We start from the raw sequence: 23298 nt of genomic DNA on the forward strand, positions 1-23298 counted from the left end.
TGCATATTCTTGTGAGACAGACTAAAAAAGAAAAAATGCATATTCTTGATAATATTAGTAATTTAACTGCAAAAGTTATAAGATTAATTAAAAATTAACATATAGTACTAATTATTTTTAAATAAAAATGATTCCATTTTTGTTGGGATTTTTCTTTAAAAGCATGGCTGCATGGGATGGAAAATTGAGTTTGTAATATATCCACCGCTAATATGCTTTTACTTTTCAAAATAAATAATTGTGTGATAATTACTTCATTGAAAATCCTAAAAGTTAGGATTATCATTTAAAGAAACGTTAGCCCCTTTGAGTACAAATTAAAAAATTAGAGCTTTATAAAATAAAGTAAAATAAAATAAAATAAAATAAAATAAGATAAAATAAAATCACGAAATCAGAAAATATTCCGCATTAATTGAAAATTTAAGACTCGGACGAGTCTTGCGAGTCGACTCAGGCAGTAATTAATCTGACTATCCCGAGACGAAGGAATCTACGAGAAAGCGAAGGCTTTTTTGGTTAGGCTGTTTTTATCATTTCCAAAAAATCATCACATCTCACAGCAACGCTACTCCCCTTTCCCCTCTGAATTCCTCTTCAATGGCGGTGTAATTCCACTAGCTTTCCAGCCTAAAAGCTGCACAAGTCTCGCTGTTTTTTCGCCCTCGATGCGCAAATACGCGAACCCTAAGTTGATTTGAATCGGCGTCCGAATCGGAATTCAATTGATTATCGGTAACTCCTGTTCGCTTTTTCCGCTATTATTTTGTTCATATTGTCGTTTGCTGTTTGAAAACTGTGGTAGTTTGCTCTTTCGTTCTGTTTTTTGGGTAACTGGATGTGGACTTTTAATGTTGGATCTAAAGCCGTCTAGAAATTCGCATCTGGCTATTGTTTTCGTTTTTGTTCAATTTTAATTGAGATACGAATGTGCTGAGAGCTTTGTTGATTAAATGTGATAGGTTTTTATTAGAGAAGCTGAGATATTTGGGGAGGAGAAGCTGGAATGGTGAATTAGATTTAGGGATTGTGCCTGAGGAATTCGATTGCCATTGGTGGTATAATGGAGTCTGCGATGCCTGAACCGCCAAAGCGGCGGGGGAGAAAACGGAAGAATCGTGATTTGGAAAGCACGGAGGGGCGTGATGGGAAGAGAATAATGTCTACGAGGTCATTAAGGCTCGTGGGAAGATATGTGCAGAAAAATTTTCAGGGAAGTGGGTTGTTTTTGGGGAAGATAATGTCTTACGACTTGGGTTTGTATCGGGTAAACTATGAGGATGGAGATTTTGAGGATTTGGATAGTGGTGAAGTGAAGGTGATTTTAGTGGAAGAATGTGATTTGAATGGTGAGTGGTCTGAGAAGAAAGAGAAATTGGATAAGTTACTGCTAATTAAAGATGTAAATGGGAAGGTTTCGAAAGTTGAGAACACGCTCGAGCCAGAAAATGTGAATCAAGTTGATTCGTCACTGTCGAGTGACCAGAGGAATGGTGAAGCTGCCACAGACTTCATAGCAGAGAACCATGATGATGGTAATAGCAATGCAGATGCCGATTCCTCAAATGATTCATGTGAGGATACTCGAGATCAAGACAATAGTATAGACATGGAAGAGCCACTTGTTCCACCTCCAGAGTTGCCTCAGTCTTCTGGGCATATTGGTGTTCCGGAGGCATATGTTTCCCACCTTCTCTCCGTACATAGTTTCTTACGCTCATTTAGTGTTCCGCTGTTTCTATACCCCTTTGGACTAGATGATTTTGTAGGAGCACTAAATTGCTCTGTCGCAAATACGTTGTTGGACTCCATTCATGTTGCTATGTTGCATGTTTTGAAGCGCCACATTGAGAGGCTTTCATCAGAAGGTTCAGAGCTGGCATTAAAATGCATGAGGTACCCCTCTTCTTTCCCCGTCTGCTAGTGCTGTCTTGCTTCCTCATACAAGGGACTAGAATCTAGAAATTGTGCTTCAAGTCAGCTTTGCATTAGCTATAAAATTAATTTCCTATCATTGGAATATGTTGTGTTGTTACTTTGGAACTACTATCCTGACATTTACTTCTTCAAACATTTTGGTAAAAATGATATTGTTTGTCTGTGTGCTTGTTTAACTTCTAGCAAATTATTGGTTAGCATGTACCTGCTGTGGATCAAAGTTCCTGTTTTCTGTCTGTATAGGTGCTTGGACTGGAACTTACTGGACAATTTAACTTGGCCAGTGTACTTGGTCCATTACCTAATAGTGATGAATCCTAAAAATGGCCCTGACTGGAAGGATTTTTATGTCCATTCGCTGGAGAGAGATTATTACACTTTATCAGCTGGGAGGAAATTAATTGTTTTGCAGATTTTGTGTGATTTTATTTTGGACGCTGAAGAACTGAGAGCAGAAATGGATATGCGCGAAGAATCAGAAGTAGGAATAGACATGGATACGAGTACAGTGGTCAAACCTACAGGTGCATCCAGAAGACATCCTAGAGCCTCTGGGTTCAAGGATAGAGAACAAGATGCATATGAGATGAAGTCTTCTCTTGATAGGCATTCTATTCAAGTAGGCAGATCAGAAAGTTATGCTGATGATGATGCTAATGGTGATGAATGTCGCATCTGTGGCATGGATGGTTTGCTGCTTTGCTGTGATGGATGCCCATTGTCCTACCACTCAAGATGCGTGGGACTGAACAAGATGCATATGCCTGAAGGTTCATGGTATTGCCCTGAGTGTAAAATAAAGGCAACAGAACCACAAATTTTGCAAGGAACAACCCTACGAGGAGGATATAATTTTGGTGTCGATCCATATGGACAAGTATTTGTTGCTACATGTGACCATCTACTTGTGTATGTTTCTAATTTTGACTTGAAATTTTGTTTGTGTCCATGTGGAATTTGGTCTGTTCTCTTCTCCTTGGCATTATCTGAGGTTTCTCAGCTGCCTCATCTAATGTGATGGTTTATTATCTTCACTAATATGCTTTGATTTTCTGGAATATATGTGCAGATTGAAGGCCTCAGTGGACTCTGAAATTTGTCTGAGATACTACAATAGACGCGACATTCCTAGGGCTCTCCACGCCCTTTGCTCAAAAGCAGAGCATGTTGCCATATATTCAGAAATATGCATGGGTGTCGTGCAGTATTGGCAACTGCCTGAGGAAATTGTACCTCTCAATAAGATGACTGAAGTCGGTGTACAATTAACAAATGAAATAGAAAGTGGTGTATGTACCGATCATGTGGATAATCTGTTGGATGATTCAATTGCAAAGACGACTGAGATTGAGAACACTGGAAGTTGTATCAGCACTAGTGCAGCAGATACGACTGTTTCAAGTCTTATGAACTGTGTTCATGAACCTGCCCAATGTGTGAACACTTCGGATAAGGTGGCCAAACCTATTCAGTTGGGTAACACAGATTTTGCTAAAGAGCAATCTGGTATTGTTGTGAACACCAATGGACCCACTTCTTACAGTGGCTTAATGGGTCAGCCTACTGATACCAAAGATTTGAGCCAACAAAGCACTTCAAATGTGACAGAAGTTGTTGCCCACTCAACAAGAAACCAGAGCAATTACTACAGTGGTCCAAGCAGCTATGTTTCACAAGAAGCCAAAACTTCCAATTCGTTCCTGGAACTTAAGAATAGGGTGGACAAGCTGTTGTATCAAAATTCATGTGATGGTTGCTCATACATGGGGTCTTCCTTCAAAACATCTGGTTATATAAATAATTATTTGCATGGAGATTTCGCTGCTTCTGCAGCTGCTAATTTGGCCATTCTTTCGTCTGAAGAAAATCATGTCCCTGATCGATCTTCATATAACCGCCGGAAAGTTATGTCTGAAAATGTTTTACTTCATGTAAAAGCATTCGCTTCAGCATATATGCAATTTTTCTGGCCAAATTCTGAGAAGAAGCTTGTTGAGATCCCAAGGGAGAGATGTTCCTGGTGCTTTTATTGTAAAGCTAATGTTGTAAGCAAGAGAGGATGCTTATTAAATGCAGCTGCTTCAAATGCCAACAGAGGGGCTATAAAGGTACTTGCAGGTGTTCGCTCTATGAAGAAGGATGGGAGACTTCCTGGTGTCGCAACATATATTATGTTTATGGAGGAGAGCTTAGGTGGTCTACTTATTGGTCCCTTCCGTAGTGACACTTTCAGGAAAAGATGGCGCAAAGAAGTTGAACAAGCCACTGATTGCATTGCAATAAAATTACTTTTGCGTGAAGTAAGCATCTTTATTTTTGTACCCATCATCAGGTTACTGGTCCTACTTAATAGTAGTAGTTGTTTAGCTATAAGAGACATAGTTACAGGGACTCAAGGGCAGGCGTTCCATCATGGGTTCTTTTTGTTCGCATGCTTTCCTTAATTCCTCGTTTAAACTGTTTGTTAGTTCTCCCACAGCTGATCACTGTATTTCTGAAGTTGACAGCTTTTGCTTGTCTAGAATTGTAGTTTAAATGCTCAACCCATGTTTCTGTTTACAGCTTGAGCAGAATGTGCACCCCATTGCCCTTTCTGGAGATTGGATAAAGCTTGTTGATAATGGGTCAACTCAATCTTCTACCACTCAGATTGCAGCAAATGCTGCTGGATCAACCCAGAAGCGCAGACCAGGCAGGCGTGGCCGGAAACCTTCTGCTGTAGTGGAAGTTGCAACTGATGATTGCCAGGATACATCAACTGATTTCACCTGGTGGAGAGGAGGTACACTGTCAAAGCTTATGTTCCAAAGATGTGTTCTGCCTTCGTCAATGGTTAGAAAAGCAGCCCGTCATGGTAATGTGTTGGACCATTTTTTTCAGTAGAGAAGTTCCATGCTGGTTGTATTGTGTTGTTTCTGTATATGATTTTGTGGAAATCCATAACTGTATCTGATGACAAGTTAAACTAATAGCAGGTGGTTCAAAAAAGATACCTGGAATAAATTATGTTGACGGATACGAAACTCCAAAAATTAGCAGACAGCTTATATGGAGGTCAGCAGTTGAAATGAGTAGGAACATGGCACAATTGGCTCTCCAGGTGCATCTGAACACATACAACCCACACTCTCTATGAGCAGTATATTCAGGCAATAATTTATTTTCTGTTACAATTCTGTTCTATCCTGACACAACTATTGACCTTGGATCAGGTTCGGTGCCTTGACTTTCATGTAAGGTGGAATGATCTAATACGTCCAGACCAGAACCGTCCTGATGGAAAAGGTCCTGATGCAGAGGCTTCTGCTTTTAGAAATGCTTTTATTTGTGAAAAGAAATCTTTGGGAAATGAAGTCAGATACTGCATTGATTTTGGTAATCAAAAGCACCTGCCTTCTCGTGTCTTGAAAAGTGTACTTGAGGTAGAGCAAATTCCAGTTGATGGAAAGGAAAGATACTGGTTTGCTGAGATACGGATCCCCTTATATCTGATTAAAGAATATGAAGAACAAACAGAGAAAAACAACCCTCTAGACATGCCCAAGCTGCAGAGGAGACAGTGGAAGGCTTCCCGGGAAAATATATTCTCCTATCTTGCACGGAAGCAGGAAATCATTACCAGAAGTAATTGTTCTTCATGTCATCAAGATGTCTTGTATAGGTATTTTACCAACATATTTGTGTGTTCTTCTGTTCGAGCTCATTACTTTTTTCTCCCTTTATATCAATTATAATCATTTTGCGTGTATTGGTTTGATGTTCAGGGATGCTGTCAAGTGCAGTTCATGCCAAGGTATTGCAATGATAAGTAGTATTGTATTTGCATCACTATATTTTTAAATTCACATCATTCCTCTCTAAAATACCACAGAATAGTTTTTCCCAATAGTATATTAAAAAAAATCAATGACCAATAAACTGATCCCTTGTTTTTTGAACTTTGAAGATGATTAAGTTGATGCTAATCCATTGTAACTGTATCTTGCATTTCCTCCTGCCAGTACCCTTTCGCCTTTTATTTTCCCTGTAAACGTTCTTTATGGATATACTTGTTTTTTTTCCTTTCGTGTCTAAGAGTGATGTCCTTCTGTTAAGTCAGACATGTGGTAAAGAGGATGAACTTATCACCATCTTCTCTATGCACTAAGGCCAGCAAAAATCACTGTGTTCGCCTCATTTGCCTCTGTATTATTTTCCCTTACGCATCACATACTGAGACCTTGTCTGCATGGTGTCTAGATTTCTTTTTTCTCTTCACTGTGGCTCAGTGTTTGGTGATTTTCTTTTCCTGAGACAACTTTTACAACAGTTGGTAAATGTTTGAATGCATGTTGTCACTTCATCTCATTCTTCGAGTTTGTAGTGGCAAAGAATTATTTTTTTTCTTCTCTTGGTTATGATTATATTGGTGAGAACATAACATGTTTGTCGGCCAGGTTTCTATCATCAACATTGTACAGTCAGTTCAACAGTTCAAAAGAGTGAGGAAGGTCAGTTTTTTATTACCTGCAAGTCCTGCTCTGATGCTCAGGCTCTTGCTCAAGTTCAAAATAGCTATGGGTCCCCTACGAGCCCTTTGCTACTTCAAGGTCAAGACATGCTAAATGGGGTTACTGCTAGCAGAAGTGAACATTTAGTAGGTTATAAACGTCCATCAGAATCTGTTGGGGTGAAGGATTATTCTTCTGAGATAAAATCAATTAATACTTCTGCAAATAAGAAGAAAAGTAACAACAAAAATTGGGGTTTTATTTGGAGGAAGGGCTATGGTGAAGATACTGGTATGGATTTCAGATTGAAAAACATTATTATGAGAGGCAATCCAGATATGGATATGACAAACCCTGTTTGCCGGCTTTGTAATCTGCCATATAATGCTGACCTTATGTACATTTGTTGCGAATCGTGCAAACGTAAGCTTTCTCTGTAAATTTCATATTTGATCTCCATTTCTTACGCAGTTGTGCTTCTTCCTTTTTTTAAACAACTAATAAATTTGGAACTGTACAGTACCTAATTTATGTGTCCATTTGCTGCCAATTTACAGATTGGGTGCATGCTGATGCTGTGGAATTGGATGAGTCGAATGTCTATCGCTTGGCAGGGTTCAAATGTAGCCGGTGCCGTAGGATAAAAAATCCTGTGTGTCCTTATAAGCCACTAGATGATAAAGTAGAGAGCAAGGCTCCAAAGCTGGAGAGATATGAGATGGACTCTAATTCTCCGTTTCTTGGACATCACATGGAAGAGCGTTCTGCTTACTCTGCAATTCCAATGCAGGAAGAAGTTGGTCGTGTAGTAGCAGATGTTCCTCCTGTCCTTTCTCCTTCTTCTGAAAGCACTGGCATGATGAACGTTGATTATGGATGGAATAACTCAAACGTACCTCGTTCTGGTTCAAACAAGCTGCCAGTAAGGAGACAAGTGAAACAGGTGAATGATGCGTACTCTCCTTATCCTTTCGAAGCAAATGTCTTGAATTCTTCTGGAAAATTGCCAGTCCGACGTCATATAAAGAGCGAAAACAACCCAGTTAACTATCCAGCAGTCAACCCCCATCAAGTTGAAACTCCTAACCTTTTCGAAACCAAGGCCGAGAGCTCAGGTGTGGATTCGTTATCCTCTGAGGTCAATTGGGATGTTTCTAATGGGAGCTTCGATGATGGTATATCACTGGACTACGATGGTCTTGGTTTTGATGATATGGACTTTGAACCTCAGACATATTTCTCCTTCCATGAATTGCTTGCATCCGATGATGGTAGCCGCGCAAGTGGCAATGCACCTTCAGGAGATGTCATGCAAAATCTGGAGAGTGCCTCCACGCTTCCAGAAAACGAAATGCTTGATATATCCTATGATGATTACGAGGATCCTATCATATCAATAGGAACAGAGATGGAGATTGTGCCTTGCAACATCTGCTCGCACACAGAACCGTGCCCAGACCTCTCTTGCCAATTATGTGGCATGTGGATACACAACCACTGCTCACCCTGGGTCGAACGCGAACCCTCATCATGGGAGGAGAATTGGAGGTGTGGCAACTGTCGTGAATGGAGGTAGTCGAAAATCGAGCTTTTTGTTCCACATTGTTGGGTGAAGTGCTATTTTTGAGGAAGAAGGTATATAAGTGTGCACTCCGGTTACAAAGTTGAAAGGTATCCACTCATTCTATCCGGTTGAGACTAGAAATCGAGGCAGTGCCAGAGCAGGGGAACGAACTCTCTCTTGCTATTCCCTCGTTGCTCGTTGCTCTGAGACGGGCTGGTTGATCTACGTTCAGTCGAGGGAAAGAGGCGAGCATTCTTATCCAACTTTGATTGATAAGCTGCCTTTTTTGTGTGCTTATCTTATTGATTTGGTAACGGAAAACATTTGGCATTCATTCAATCCAGCATTTTGTGACTAACCATTATCAATCACTTGACATGCTATACTATTCTCTCATGATTGTGCTTACTATTTAATTTATTTCTTATTTTGTCGGAGCATTTATCATAATAAAAAAAGAAAATAAAAGAAAACATGTTGTATGGGAGTTGTTCACCCATTTTCATCTCCAGTGCTGGTGTGTGAAGCCCTTTTTTTCTTCTTCACAAAAAATTAGTAGTACATTACAATTATTGCTCATCAAGTCGTGGACTGTTATTTACATAAACTAACACGCTAAAATGAAATGCTTTATTTATATATATAATGGTGAAAGCGATCGTAAATATAGCTAAAAAAATAATTAATTAATTTTAGTTTTTAGTTTTTAGTTTTATTTTAAATATGCTTTTTTCTCATGTAAAAAAAAATACTTAACCAATCCTATAAACTCGGGACAGAGCTAGGAATTTATATCGAGAACGGCAAAAATATATATAAATAAAATTTAAAAGTTTTAAGAGGGGCAATTAGTGAAAAATTAAACCAAACAAATTTGATAATAAATAGTTTATATAAATCTAAGGAAATTGAAGGTTCGTAATTGCTATAAACATCGGCCGTTTGTGGGCCGTAAGGAGGCGATTGCCAAATGGCCTAATTTTCGCTTAGGGTCGGTCATAAATGCCATAGATTCTCCACCAATCTATAGAATATTTTTTGAATAAGACGACAAACGATGTTTTTTAACTTAGGCGGCTAGTTACAATTTTACTCATTAAAGTATAAAAATCCTAATACTCCTATCTCTTTAGTTCGTTCACTTCACATTGCAAATCATTTTATTTAATGAATGTATCAAAATTTATTTCTTGAATAAGACAACAACAATGTATTTTTAACTTATGCGACAGAATTATAATTTACTCATTAAAGTATAAAAATCTTTCTATCTGTTTAGTTCTTTCACCTCACACAACAAACCATTTCATTTATTGAATCCCTTAAATTTTTTTAAATAAGACGACAACCGATGTTTTTTTCAATTTATGCTGCGAATTACAATTTAATTCATTAAAATATAAAAATCCATATATCTCTTTTAGTTCTCTTTTAGTTCGTTATCTTCAAACTACAACCCAAACAACTTCAAAACTATGTTCTCGATCCGCCACATCCATACCTTTATTTTCTTTCTATACAAAGTTTCAATTTATCATTTGGTCAATAAATCGATTAGACATACTCTCCATATAAAAACGAGCTAATCATAACCATTTAATTTAAAATATTTGAGATTCAATCTTCTAATCATGCTGGGAGTTTCATCTTTTGCAAGCAGACCCCTACAGAATCCAAAATACGAAATTGCCTTCACAAATAAATACGAGTTCGTCAAATTAGGGCTCTGATTGCCTGCAACCACGCCCACACGCCTTCTTCACTCGTCACTCCCTCTCCTTTTTTGAGTTTTCACAGACAAACCATTTCACTCAATTCTAATTTTTCTGCATAAAGACAATCATTAGATTCTGGTAAGTCCGTTTAGTATCTTTTCATTCCCTCCCTCAATTCCTGCAAATTAATCCATTTGAGTTTCAGTTTTCATTATTTGAATTACTCGAAGATTTATCGGTAAATGGATCGGATTGGCATCCAAGACTCGACCTTTATGTATATGCGGAGTAATTGTTGTTTGTGATTTGGATAGTTGCTGTGCAGATTTCAGGTGATTGAATTGGTGTTGTGCATAAAATAATGGAAAATGGGGTTATAGAATTTGATGTTGGTTTAGGCGGGGGAGATGATGGTATTGACATTGAGCCTTCAAATGATGATGTTGACATGCCTGATGGATCATCAAATGATGCTAATTCTCTCGGCAGTGGTAGTGGGGAGACCTCTTTCAGTGTTGGGGTTTACATTCCGGAGGGGGATCATGATCTTGAGCCGTGTGAGGGGATGGAATTTGAGTCGGAGGAGGCTGCGAAGGCGTTCTATAACTCGTACGCTAGGAGGGTTGGGTTTAGCACTCGTGTGAGCTCCTCGCGCCGCTCTAGGAAGGATGGGGCGATCATACAGCGGTCGTTTGTGTGTGCGAAGGAGGGGTTTAGGAATTTGAATGAGAAGAGGACCATGGATAGGGAGATCAAGAGGCCGAGGACTGTGACTCGTGTGGGGTGTAAGGCGTCCCTGTCTGTTAAGATACAGGAGTCGGGGAAGTGGTTGGTGTCGGGGTTTGTGAAGGAGCATAATCATGATCTGGTGCCGCCTGATCAGGTGCATTGCCTCCGATCCCATCGCCAAATCTCTGGCCCTGCAAAGACTTTGATCGACACGTTGCAGGCTGCTGGGATGGGACCGCGGAGGATAATGTCTGTCCTCATTAAGGAGTATGGCGGGATTAGTAGAGTCGGGTTCACAGAGGTTGATTGTCGGAATTATATGAGAAACAGTAGGCAGAGGAACATGGAGGGTGATATTCAGCTGCTTTTAGATTATTTGAAGCAGAAGCAGGCTGATAATCTTAACTTTTTCTATGCAGTGCAGGGGGATGAGGATCAGTACACCGGTAACGTGTTTTGGGCTGATCCAAAGTCGCGATCTGACTACAGCCATTTCGGAGATACTGTTACGATTGACACCACGTACAGGTCGAATAGGTATAGGTTACCTTTTGCGCCCTTCACGGGGCTGAATCACCACGGACAGCCTGTCCTGTTTGGTTGTGCTTTCCTAATGAATGAATCAGAGGCTTCCTTTGTGTGGTTATTCAAAACTTGGCTGGAGGCTATGTCTGGCCGCTCTCCGGTATCAATCACCACAGAGCATGATGGTGTGATTCGCTCCGCCATCACACAGGTCTTCCCAAACACTCGCCACCGGTTCTGCAAATGGCATATGTTCAAGCAATGCCAGGAGAAGTTGTCTCATGTGTTGCTACAGCATCCTCAGTTCGAAGCTGCTTTCTACAAGTCTGTGAACCTGTCTGAAAGCACCGATGAATTTGAATCGTGCTGGCATTCCCTTGCAGATAAGTATGATCTCAGAGATCATAAGTGGCTTCAAGCCATCTATGATGATCGGAAACAGTGGGTCCCTGTGTATCTTCGCGATACTTTCTTTGCTGAAATGTCGGTCACTCAGAGAAGTGACAGTATGAATTCTTACTTTGATGGGTATGTAAATGCATCAACCAATTTGAATCAGTTCTTTAAGTTGTATGAAAAGGCGTTAGAGAGCCGCCATGAGAAAGAAGTTAAGGCGGATTTGGACACTATGAACGCATCGCCTGTTCTGAAAACTCCTTCTCCAATGGAGAAACAGGTGTCTGAATTTTACACGAGAAAAATATTCGCAAGATTCCAAGAGGAGTTGGTTAGTACTCTCACTTTTATGGCATTGAAAGTGGATGATGACGAAGAAGTAATAAGTTATCAAGTATCAAAATATGGGGAAGAACACAAAGCTTATCATGTGAAGTTCAATGTTCTTGAAATGAGAGCTACTTGTAGCTGCCAGCTGTTTGAGTTCTCGGGACTTCTTTGCAGACATGTATTGGCTGTTTTCAGAGTGACTAACGTACTCACGCTTCCATCTCATTACATCTTAAAGAGATGGACAAGAAACGCGAAGAGTAGTGTTACACTGGAAGAACGAGTCAGTGACCCATACCAGAGTTATTTGGAATCCCACACTGTTAGATATAACACACTTCGGCATGAGGCCTTCAAATTTGTGGAGGAAGGAGCAGAGTCCGTAGATTCCTATAATGTTGCTATGGCTGCTTTGGCAGAGGTTTCAAACAAAGTTGCTCTTGGGTTAAAGAGTGAGGGGAAGTCATCTTTGACCAATGATCGAATGAGGGATGTCTCAGCACGGATTGGATTTCAGGCGAATCAATGCACTGTGGAAGTGCCAGGGAGCTCGGGCCAACAACTGTCTGAGGTTTGTCACTTCATCTAGTTAATTTAATACTTAGCTGAGTTTGGATGATTTTGTAAATATTTTTCTGTAGTGTTATAAGAGCTTTTGAATGACTGAATTCTATAAGACTCGTTAATCCTGAATTCTGATATTAAACGTGTGTGTTCATATGGTGGATTAGTTAGACTCATTATAAAACTGCTCTTACATCAACCACATAAATACATCAATGTCTCTTTATAAATCCACATTATCTCTGTAGGATGACATGGATCGGAAGATTAACGAGCTTTCTGTGGATCTGGAGCGTGCCAACCGCAAGTGTGAAGTATACCGCACAAATCTCCTCTCGCTTCTGAAGGATGTAGAGGACCATAAGCAGCGTTTATCCGTTGAAGTCGAAAACATAAAGCTGAGCTTGAAAGAGAGCCTATAAGATTACTTTCCTAGTTTGCATTGATCGCAAAAGAATCTGTCGACTCGTCTTGGGAGCGCGATCCTGCAACAAAGTAGTTAGAACTCTAGCGACTAGAAGCCATTTTCTGTCTTTAGAATTTGCTGATGCTGTTTATTTATAGGATTTCATAAGTTGCTGTCTGATGTCAAATGATTTATCAGCAGCTAATCAACCATCATTTAGTTAGTGCAGCAAATGATTAAACATTGATTTAGTGTATATATTTGTGTCCAAGTGCACAGTTGAAATGCTGATAAGTCTGGTGTTTTTTCTCAGTAATCTGAATGTTTTGATTTATTTTGAAGATTAGTACTTTTTTATTTGTGATATACTCTATCAAATATATTAGTTTATTCTCTCTTCACTCGACTTTATACTCTCTCCACTCAACTTTCTAAAATATCATATTCTTAATTCCGTGTTCAAAAATAACATCTCATTTATGGCAGAATAGATGGAGTACTTCATTAGATATGTGATAGAATACTATGTCAGAATTTTTTACCGTCGAAACCATGAAAAGAACATAATCTTTGTGCTTCAAAATGACATCAGACAACATCAAAAAAATTAGCTTTGAACATAAGAAAAAAATACATTACACAGCATCATCGATTACAAATTCCACTATTTGTGTTAAAACAAATACACATCCACAAACAAAATATTTGATTGTTACAACCTCGGGCAGTTATCTTCAATATGTGATTCAAATTTTACAGGAATCAATGTTGTAAAACCTGACTAGAAAACAAGTGGTTAATAAAAAGACAACACTTTAAAAAAAAAGAAAAAGAAAGAAACAACAATAGACCCTTCTCACCCCCTCGCTAAAGCACAAATCTAGTGCAAAAGAATATCAAAACTTGAAAGCCTCCAAAGTGTTCCAACGCTCAGCCGATTACATACAGATTCACCCTCGATTCCGCCAGCCCCTGCATTATATCGTTCAATGCCTCCCAACCAGCGAGGAGGGGGTGATGCGGCAGCTGTGTTGTATGAACATTGGTTACACGGTCGTGAATAACTGTGTGCGAATGATACCCCACTCACAGCAAGCCAGCAAGAATAGCTCCAGGATCTGAGGCGGGAGTTGGTGGAGTTATCGGCTGTGCTTGAGGTGGCATCGCTGGTGCAGGTGATCGAGAAGGAACAGGGATGCTGATTAATTGTTCCTTAATAAACTCCTTCAATCTGTCAATATGATGGCATGAAGCTCAACATTAATTGCCAGATAGTTTCAAGTAGTAGTTGGGTGCATGAACTTAAATATACATACTCGAATGTGAGTGCCGGATCTCCTGATGCAACGGTCATTCGCAGCTGTGTTCTGTCTGCTGGATCTGTTTCTATTCTTATCTGATGATAATATCCCCAAAAATGTTGGAATTAATATCATGGCAGTCACAAAGCAAATTATCATACATTTAGGGTTAACTCTTAGATATCAGCTGAAAGACTTTGGAACAAAGCATTTCTATTTCACTAAGAACTAAAAGCATACCAAGCATAGCATGGCTCGAGTGCTTTCGGAGTAGAATGTAGTGCTGACTACTAAATTATTAGCATTGGGATCCTGGATGGGAAATATAAGATGAAGTAATGTTCAAGATAAGAGGCGAAAAATAATAACCATAGCAAAAAAAGGAAATTATAGGAACGAAGCACCTACGAGGCCAGGGCACACTGTCAGGTGCAAACTGCTAAATAAGTTTGTCATTTCTGCAAGCAGCATGGGTCTAACACCTCTAACCTGGTGAACAAAATCGAAAGAAGATAAGGACCTAGTTATTTTATTGGGGTAATAGGGAAAGAATTAACTTAATTCAAAAGGAACATACAACTTCTTGCAGCTTCAGTGGAGGTCCTGAGAGTGATCTCCATTGTGGGAAAAATTCCTCAGGAGAAACCAAAATTGGCTGAAGAAACTTGTTCAAGACAGCGGGAAGGCGAAGTTTTACATTGACCTGTTCATGCAATGTATTACTTCTAATGAAAAATAACAGTTCCAACTCAAGGACCTTGATTTATTTTTTGATTATATGTATGGTTCTTGAACAGTACCACATTGGCTCCAAACTTGTATGAGAAGTCCAGCACAGCTGAATCTCTGCTTGGTTGGAGGTTGACTACTTCAAGTGGACATTGAACCTGAGGGGGAAACGTATTTACTTTCAACACAGAAACCGATATAGGAACTGAGCAAAAATCAAGCAAAAGAAATTTTAGAGATTCAACCTGCGCCCTTGGGGGAATAGTATCCGGTACTAGAGAGAGCTCTGTCTTTAGATGTGATGGGGGCAATATCAATGCTTGCACTGACACTAAAGGTGCAGTGTTCTTATTTCCCAAGAAGAGAATAACTCTACCATGATGACCTCGCCAGTCGGCTTTTATGCCAATCTGTAACACAACAAAGGTTGAAGTAATTCTGTAACTTGGAAACAATCGTTTGAAGCTCATGCTCATATATTTGATACTGAAGAATATGCCCTGTGAAACTGAATAAGGAAATGACAAAGTGCACCTGGATATAGACATCCTCATATAGAACACCACTATCCTTCAGGCATAATGCACGGAATTTTTCCCCAATATCACCAATTGGCTGCAAGCATCAGAAGAAAAGTAAGAAGAAGAGAAGTATAAGCTGCAGACAGAAGTAGGTAACAGTGAAGTTCTTTTGCACCAGCCCAAAAGATAAAACCCAACACAACACTTACAAATTAAGTATCAAACAAAACTCTAACATGTTAATTTTCCCAACATGCATACTATACTTATGAAACAATTATATATTATCACATATAAGTAATCAGAAGAAAATGATACCTGAACTGTACTAGTCTGCTCTTCAACAGGTGCCAGGGCTAAAGCATCTAGATTCGAACCACCTTCCAAACTGGAATGTACACTTGGATCAGATTGAGGAGCAGTACCTGGAGGGCCTTCAATAGCTAATGGCCCTAAAAGATCTCCAAGGAGGTCAGGAGACGGTGTACTAGTACGAGGTTGGGGATCCACTACTGCCAAAGTCCCATTTGCATGTGCTAATCCTTGTCCAGAGGTGCTTTCATCCTGCACACATATTTGCTTATTGGATACATATTCAAAACTTATCATTTAAAAAGTGAGTCCAGTCAGAATCTAGGAAATGATATCTCACCGTGTTAGTCATGGTAGGCACCTTCACAAGACCAAGTTGGGGTGCAGGTTGGGTCCCATTTTCAGGGCGTTGATCAGTAAGTACCAAAGCATTAGAGGTCTGCTGCTGTGCCCGCAATTTAATTGCACTTTGCTCGGCTGTATCAGCCTCAGAATCTTCAGCTTTTCTTATCAATGATGACTAACCAAAAAATTCGCATGGTCAGCATTGTTAGTAAATCAAGACAAAGTTACATTAACAAATGATGGTGCGACATAATAGATAGTTGACCAATAACTAAGTCGACATCCACATTCTAACCTGTCTCTCAGGGAACTTTGGCATTTCAGCAAGTATATCCATTAGAGCTGCACCTTTCATGCTCAAAGCAAGATATTCAACTGCACGTTGCTGTATTTCAGCATCAATACAACTCTCATACCTGGAACATACAATCTTCAACCTCAGTGGAAAACCAGAGCATAAAATAAAAACTAACTAAAAAACAATAGTTGTTTCAAGTAATTACTTTCTGAAGATTGCCCAGATTTGCTTCTGTAGCTCCGCGTCAGGTGGTTGAGTGTGCATTAAAATCTTTGCATACGTGGAAAGAAGGATAGAAATTGTTGGTGTCCTGGTCATATATGATTTAGTTAAATAAGTACAGAAGTTAGGACACATAAAGAGATATACAATGATAGGTCCTTACGAAACAGTGGGCAGTTTCTCATGTATAATGTTGAAAATTTCCCTTGGACTCCATCCTGGTCGTCTGGCTAGAAGATGACTATATTCTCCAAGGATGTATGCACTGACCTGTGAATTGTGATATCATAAAATTGTTTTAATTGAAGTATTATGAAATTGGCTGTAGAGATTCTAGACTGATACATAAATCCAAAAATCCAAAGAGATGCTGAACTTTTATTAACCAATAACATTTTGATTTCACCACTCTTGTTTTTTGACTGATTGGCATCAGCCAATCCAGCACTTAGTTGGTCTATTTGTAAAGAAATTATTGTAAACAACTTAAGAAAATAGATGATATGAGCACTGAGCAGATATACAACTAGTTTATTATATGGTATTATATTAGAAGTATACAAAACTTGTACAAGAATCGTGTAGCATTTATCATGCAAGTCAATATAGCTCTTGATGCTGGCATGCATTCTTTTACAAAATACTATTGTAACGAAATTTGAATAATCAGTGAGTCTAACACACCTTCACCATCGTCTCATGAATGGCAGGCTTGTCAAGGTACTCTCGGGCTTTCATAGCTGCATATGGCTGGTAAGATAGAAGCATGAATATGCAAAACAAGTTGTGTGAAAGTTCATTTATCAATTATTAGGCTACATCATGAGAACTGAGAAGCTGCCGTTACTGTGTCAGTTACCTGTAAATCCTCATTATTTGTAACGAACTGCACGACACGGAACCAAATGTCATCGCTTACAAAATCCCCTGCCTTATCTATCAACTGAAGAATCACATCCACATACCTGAAACGAGGAGAAATATGTCATTGAAAAGTAGATCAAGTAACTGCCTTGTGTATGACTATACTCCTAAATAAAACTCGTAGCAAAGTCCTACACACCCCGAGATATTTCATATGCATAGTTTGCAAAGAAATTGATCACATAATGACATAAATATCTAGCTTTTACTTGTTTCTAAAGGAATTTTTGGTAAGGTTTTACAAATTCACGACAAAATTTTCATAATTGCTCATAGAACTGAATTAAAAAAAATTATATTCAACTCTGGTGTAAGCGATTAAAAAAGGAATGAACATGAGCACACTCTCACTTCTAGCTTAACTTGATCTAGTTTCAATTAGTAAGGGGAAAAGGAAAATAATCACTCAGAAAATACGTCACATGACTATGTTGGGCTTATTTATCTGTTCACTAACTGAAACCCAATTTATTCTCAAGTGTAAATGAATAGCCTTTTATGAATCAATTTCATACCATGACAAGTCCGGGGCAAACTTCTCTGCAAGAATTGCAGCTTTAAGTGACAATTCTTCCCGCATTGCAAAGTCTGCTGTGCTAAGATACTGAAACCAAATGATGGGCAAGCATGTATTACTTTCCTTGTTGGTTATATCAACCAATAAAGGTTTTTGAATGCATTCACTACAAGCTTGTAAGTCATGTGCACCTGTAATAATTCTTCAACTATGTCCTTTGCATTTGAAACATCACACATGCCATACAGTAAATCAAGGGCACGTCTCCTGATACTGTTAGAATGAAGCATGGTTAGATATGTGTGTCACCTGTCAAAGCTGGTAAAATACTTCCAAGAATTGAAGGAGAGAAATTCCCTTACTCAATAACTTCTTAATTACATAAAATTTGTAAAATCCAAATAAAGACATAATCATGGTTATGACATGTGCATCTTTTATAGGTGAAAGCACTCTGTGTTTATTTATATCACGATAACTAATGCTGATTGGTTATTTAAGTCTTCAACACTCAACAAGCATGATAATAGTACTCCCTCCGTCCCGGCTAAGATGACACGTTTCTTAGTCGGCACGGGATTTTAGGAGTTGTTGGTTAATGTGTTTAATTGGAGAGATAAAAGGTGGGTGTAAGTATTAAATGGAGAGAGAAAGAGAGCTGAACTTTTTAATTGGAGTGAGAAAAAGTGGTTGGGTGCATTAATTGGGGAGAAAAGGTTACCAGAAACAGAAATGTGTCATCTTATTTGGCAAACTAAAAAGGAAAGTGTGGCATCTTAGCTGGGACGGAGGGAGTAATGGGTAACCTGATATCGGGATCCTTCAGTGAAGTAATGATCTGAGCTTGATGTCTTTTAATAATATCTTGCACATCTGTGACCATCAACATCCGAGTCATGTTCTCCTGCATTAAACAACCAAAACTTTGCAATCAGGACCAGCAATTATGCAGAGTCTTGATAAGACAATTTGTTAGGATTCCAACAATATAACCTTAACAAAAAAAAATTCAATCTTGTGTTAAAGAAACAAAAAACAGGGAGCAAGTAGCAATATAGTAAGCGGAGATCTAACCAAGCCAAGGTATCTTATATTAGGTTCACGAACAGCAATAAATTTTCCAAGCAGTGCAACACATTGAGACATCATTTCTTTCTCAGCATCAAGATGCATGACCTGCATATAAAGAAGTTTAGGTCTACAAGTTATTGACAACTCAAATAACACATCTTAAAAGGAATAAACTGATAAGACATCATTTTGCGTGTTCAGAGAGAGCCTCTCCGGTAATTCAATATTAAATGTAAAACAGCCCTTTCAGGTTTAGGCACCCTTGGAGACACGAAGCACAACTTCATGAATTTAGTGGAGCCAAAGGCATAAAAATTCCATGTCAGAATAAGACTCTACGGGGAAGATAGATCAAAAGGTAAATGGGTATAAGCTACAGTAAACATGATACAGAAGAGTAGGTAACAAACATATTTCAGACTACTGAGAACTGATTAAAAACAACAACAAAATTAATAGCGATTACTTACAAGAGCAAGAGCTTCAAAAAGAACAGCATGTGACGCATTATTCTTGTTTACATTTTTCACAACATCAGTTCCCATTAGTATCCTTTGCAGAACCTGAAAATGGCCAATAAGGAAATATCATAACATGCCACAAACATATTTAACTTCCACACAAACACCAATATGTATCTACGGAAACCAATACAGCAACATACTGGGCGGAGATGCTGACAACTACAAATATTCTAGTGATTACGATACGAAACCAAACCAAACCACACCAGAATAGCCAATAGAGTAAAAAATAATATCAGACCTCAAACAATGACCTTCTTGTATTTGGATCTTCAACAGTTGGAAAATATTGGAGAGCCCTCATAGTCTTAACCTGCAGTGCAGGCACGGACAGAAGAAAATGGTTAGATAATAGAAGAATGAAGAAGCTCTTATCACTCCTACTTGAATCTAGAAATTCAGCAAATACCTAAATCTGGTAAATAAAATGCAACCAAGAAAAGAGTTTGATATCCTAAATTATTCAGTGTCACCCTCTTCTAAGGAAATAGTGTCAAGAAAAACACAAACCTGAAGCCAAGGCGAAGGAATACCATAATAAGTGTATTCTTGTGGAATATCCTGATTTCTAGCAAGTCTTTCCAGGGTCTTAACACATTTTGGTAGACAACTCCAGTATGCCTCATGGTTGTTGGACACTAAAGCAACTAAGAGACTCATAGAAGAAGTCAGTACTCCTAAATCACGTTCATCTAATAGCTGTGCCATCCTATCCGACCTGTCAATTATGAGGAAGATAATTGGTATCAGATTCTTCCAATCGATCAACAACACTAACAGAGAAATTGAGAGTAGATGTTTTACCAGCCATCCACGTTAACCACATCAGGATTTTTTCTAAAGAGGCGCAGCAGACATAGTGCAGCCTTCTTCCTAACAAGTGGTCTGCAGCTGCTAGATAACTAAAGAAATAGGAACTTTCAGAAATATTTATTAGGTCAGCCTGCATAATACCTTCAGAAGTGTGCACTTACAAGTAATTTTTGAACATCAGGAGCCAGAGATTCAGCAAATTCTCTGCCGCCAATGTTTCCAACCTTAAGAGTTGTGATCAAATGGAATAAGCAGAGGTTAGTAAGGGGCAAACATTTAGAACTTGGGGCAGAACACAAATTTATTATATAAACTGATATAGTTGCATGATTTGCATCAACTATTTATAAAGAGTTATAAGGACAGAAATCGGACACCATACCAATGTCAAGGCAAGACACTGAAAAGTCTCGTTGCGGCCAATAATGTCATTGCGGACAGTATTAATTGCTAATCTCAGGAAATCGTGATTCTCGTTTAGAAGACATGATGTCACGATGTAGCCAACCTACAGCAACTCAGAATGTGTGAAACATTTGACAAGTGATGGACAATATTCTATTCCTTTTTCTAAGTTTTCTGCAATCCATACCTGTTTTTCAGGATACTTTGGTGCAGATATTAAAGAAACAGCTTCCATGTGACCAAAATCAACATCATATCCTAGCATATAAATGTAAAGCATTTTCCAGACATATTTCTTCTTCTCATAAGGTGACAATCCCTGTTCAGTCAAAAATAAAAAATAAAAATAAGCAAAGCTATTATATCTTCCGAGAACTAACAAATATTTAAGGTTTGAGACACTTCAGAGCCCCAGCTTACTAAGGTATCATGACAACTGGATGGACATTGGCATACAAAGATCAGGAATTCACATAATTATTTTCTCAGTAGGGAAAGCAAAAGAGATTTGTATATCAATTCATATGTTTACACTTTGTTTCTGGAGTATTCATGGGCCAAGACTGTAACTAACAAGTTAATCTCTGCCACTTAATTGAGCTAGATCTAACATTTTGTTTTCCCTCTTCACATGGCTTAATTCAGAAGAGGCACTTTAGAGGGAAAAGACAATGATAAATAAGTTTTGCCTATTTTTCAGTTCATCATATCGATTTCCTGACCAACCAAAAAAATCCTTGAATATATGCGCCATGACTTTTAGGAACAAATCATACGGAGCACATCCAATATATGGCAGCTTATTAAATCCCATTGCTGCTTCCAATCATATTTCTCTATTCTCCATGCTTAAAACAGCTGAAATTTCCTAGCAAACACACTTTGTCTTACATGAAGTACTACATAAAAAGAGAGAACCCTATCAATGGATGGTTCTGGAAAAGAACAGAGATGGGAGACAAGAGCCATAAGAGACATTGTCATTTATCAGATTCTTCTAATTCCATAGATGACATAATGCTATCCCAGGTCGAAACGCGCAATGCATCTGAAGCCTACAATGAGGACAAATGCTCTTTTACTTAAATCTAATAAATCTAGATCTACTTCCCATTTGTCCTTTTGTGAATCTTAGATCATTCTCAGTTTTTAACTGAAGCTGAGAGGGGCATAGCAATTTGCATCACGGTAACAGATCTTATGGAATGCAAAAATGCTGATGATTTAATAGAACTTTAGTCATTGTGGTTCACATTAAAATTGCATCAATGAATAAAGTTCAACTTGATTGAACTTCTAACTCTGCATGAACAGCATGAAGACAATGAGAACCATTTTGAGGCACTTCTATGAAGCTCACCATCACACCACATCAGATAGTACAGTCATAGCATGAAGTAGGATTCAAAAACTATTTCCATGGCAATTGTGCTTCAATGCAGCAATAAAAGCCAGGCTATCGATACCAAGCTGCCTCTTGAGAGTAAGTCAAATAGAAAACATTTTCAAATGTTTTATAGCTAATTCCTGGAACACATAATTCTAATCATAAAAAATATACAGACTGCATTCATTCAACAATGCCAAGTACTATTCAAGTAGCTGAAACTCAGCTTCTCTAGCAAGCTATCAGTAATGCATGTGTATAGTGTATACAAAGCTTGTAAACCCCCAACCCATCCCTCAGCAAATCACCAGAACCAAAAATCTAACCCCAATCCAGACTATAAACCCCTTAAAACACCTCCTCACTCAATAGCACAACTACAACACCCCCAATCAGTCCAACCTACATTCACGAAATAGATATCCCAATCCCGCAAACCCTGAATTCCAGCTCGTCTCTACGCCAGTATGCCCCAATTTCACACCACATAAGCTAACTCGTGAGATTCAGACAGACTTCAGATTCAAACAGCAATCACGCACACCAAAAATAGCTCATAAACACCCATCCTATCATGTACAAACTTGCCTTCTCGTGCTTAAAGCGAGTTCGAATGTTTCCGAGCTCCTTATCAACACGAAGGCGCTCCAGCTCCTTATTCTGACAGTTCCGGATGTCGCTGATGAAAACCGATAACCCTCTCATGCCGGAAAGCGCCATCTCTCAGATCCAGAAATTCTCCAGATCCGACGCCTATCAATTCGCAGATCTCAATCAAATTTCGAGCAGGAAATGATCTGAATTCGCATCTTTCCGGTGATATTCCGCCGCCGATGTGTGAATGCGTAGAGCGAGAAATAGAGACTGTGTTGTGAGGTGCGATCTAGAGAGAGAAAACTGGGAAAAGCCGTCGCACACTGAAAGAAGACTTTTATTTTGGTGTTTTTTTCTCTAAATTTTGTTATTGTATTTTTTTATTTTCATTTTCAATTTATTTTGGTTTTATTACAATGTTTAATTGCGTCGAGTCAAATCTATACATATATAAAATGGGAGATACATATATAAAAGGGGAGTTTTGGGAATATTTACAAAACTGCCATTTAGATTTAAAAATTATAATCTATAATTAAAACTATTTTTTAATTACATTTGCCTTAACTATGGCAGTTTCAAATGTGAAGGTTACGGAATATTTATTTCCCTCTTTTATATCATTAGAATATTTATTTCCCTCTTTTATATCATTAGAATAATAAAGTAAAATAAACT

At 38.6% G+C, this 23298-nt stretch overlaps 3 protein-coding genes across 5 annotated transcripts; 2 read left to right on the forward strand and 1 right to left on the reverse strand.

Annotated features, from left to right (window-relative positions):
- The first annotated feature begins 515 nt into the window (after positions 1 to 515).
- On the forward strand, positions 516 to 8419 carry LOC121743708 (DDT domain-containing protein PTM-like). 2 transcript variants are annotated; one of them, XM_042137045.1, is made up of 10 exons: positions 516 to 735; positions 963 to 1896; positions 2182 to 2847; positions 3008 to 4238; positions 4501 to 4792; positions 4911 to 5038; positions 5151 to 5599; positions 5703 to 5731; positions 6375 to 6851; positions 6986 to 8419. In XM_042137045.1, exons 2-10 carry the CDS (start codon positions 1064 to 1066, stop codon positions 8002 to 8004), a joined length of 5124 nt encoding a protein of 1707 aa, XP_041992979.1. In that variant the 5' UTR covers positions 516 to 735; positions 963 to 1063; the 3' UTR covers positions 8005 to 8419. The 2 variants fall into 2 exon arrangements, with proteins under 2 accessions (XP_041992979.1, XP_041992980.1); XM_042137046.1 differs by having other exon boundaries at positions 4914 to 5038.
- Positions 8420 to 9629: 1210 nt separating this feature from the next.
- Positions 9630 to 12991, forward strand: LOC121745494 (protein FAR1-RELATED SEQUENCE 5-like). 2 transcript variants are annotated; one of them, XM_042139427.1, is made up of 3 exons: positions 9630 to 9845; positions 10022 to 12258; positions 12500 to 12991. In XM_042139427.1, the coding sequence occupies exons 2-3, from the start codon at positions 10069 to 10071 to the stop codon at positions 12671 to 12673; spliced, it is 2364 nt and encodes a 787-aa protein (XP_041995361.1). In that variant the 5' UTR covers positions 9630 to 9845; positions 10022 to 10068; the 3' UTR covers positions 12674 to 12991. The 2 variants fall into 2 exon arrangements, with proteins under 2 accessions (XP_041995361.1, XP_041995362.1); XM_042139428.1 differs by having other exon boundaries at positions 10033 to 12258.
- Positions 12992 to 13307: 316 nt separating this feature from the next.
- LOC121744783 (AP-2 complex subunit alpha-1-like) lies at positions 13308 to 22953 on the reverse strand. Its single transcript, XM_042138422.1, has 27 exons — positions 22615 to 22953; positions 20827 to 20958; positions 20617 to 20742; positions 20396 to 20458; positions 20226 to 20323; positions 19932 to 20139; positions 19663 to 19734; positions 19368 to 19460; positions 18901 to 19002; positions 18633 to 18730; positions 18018 to 18099; positions 17825 to 17913; positions 17245 to 17350; positions 17070 to 17135; positions 16549 to 16655; positions 16369 to 16473; positions 16161 to 16281; positions 15861 to 16040; positions 15527 to 15772; positions 15222 to 15302; positions 14933 to 15097; positions 14759 to 14845; positions 14536 to 14661; positions 14367 to 14447; positions 14199 to 14270; positions 13974 to 14053; positions 13308 to 13888 (listed from the first exon to the last, which is right to left on the reverse strand). Exons 1-27 carry the CDS (start codon positions 22744 to 22746, stop codon positions 13744 to 13746), a joined length of 3063 nt encoding a protein of 1020 aa, XP_041994356.1. The 5' UTR covers positions 22747 to 22953; the 3' UTR covers positions 13308 to 13743.
- Between the last annotated feature and the right edge of the window lie 345 nt (positions 22954 to 23298).

The sequence above is a fragment of the Salvia splendens genome, chromosome 8 (genome assembly GCF_004379255.2).
Source record: "Salvia splendens isolate huo1 chromosome 8, SspV2, whole genome shotgun sequence".
Classification (NCBI taxonomy): domain Eukaryota; kingdom Viridiplantae; phylum Streptophyta; class Magnoliopsida; order Lamiales; family Lamiaceae; genus Salvia; species Salvia splendens.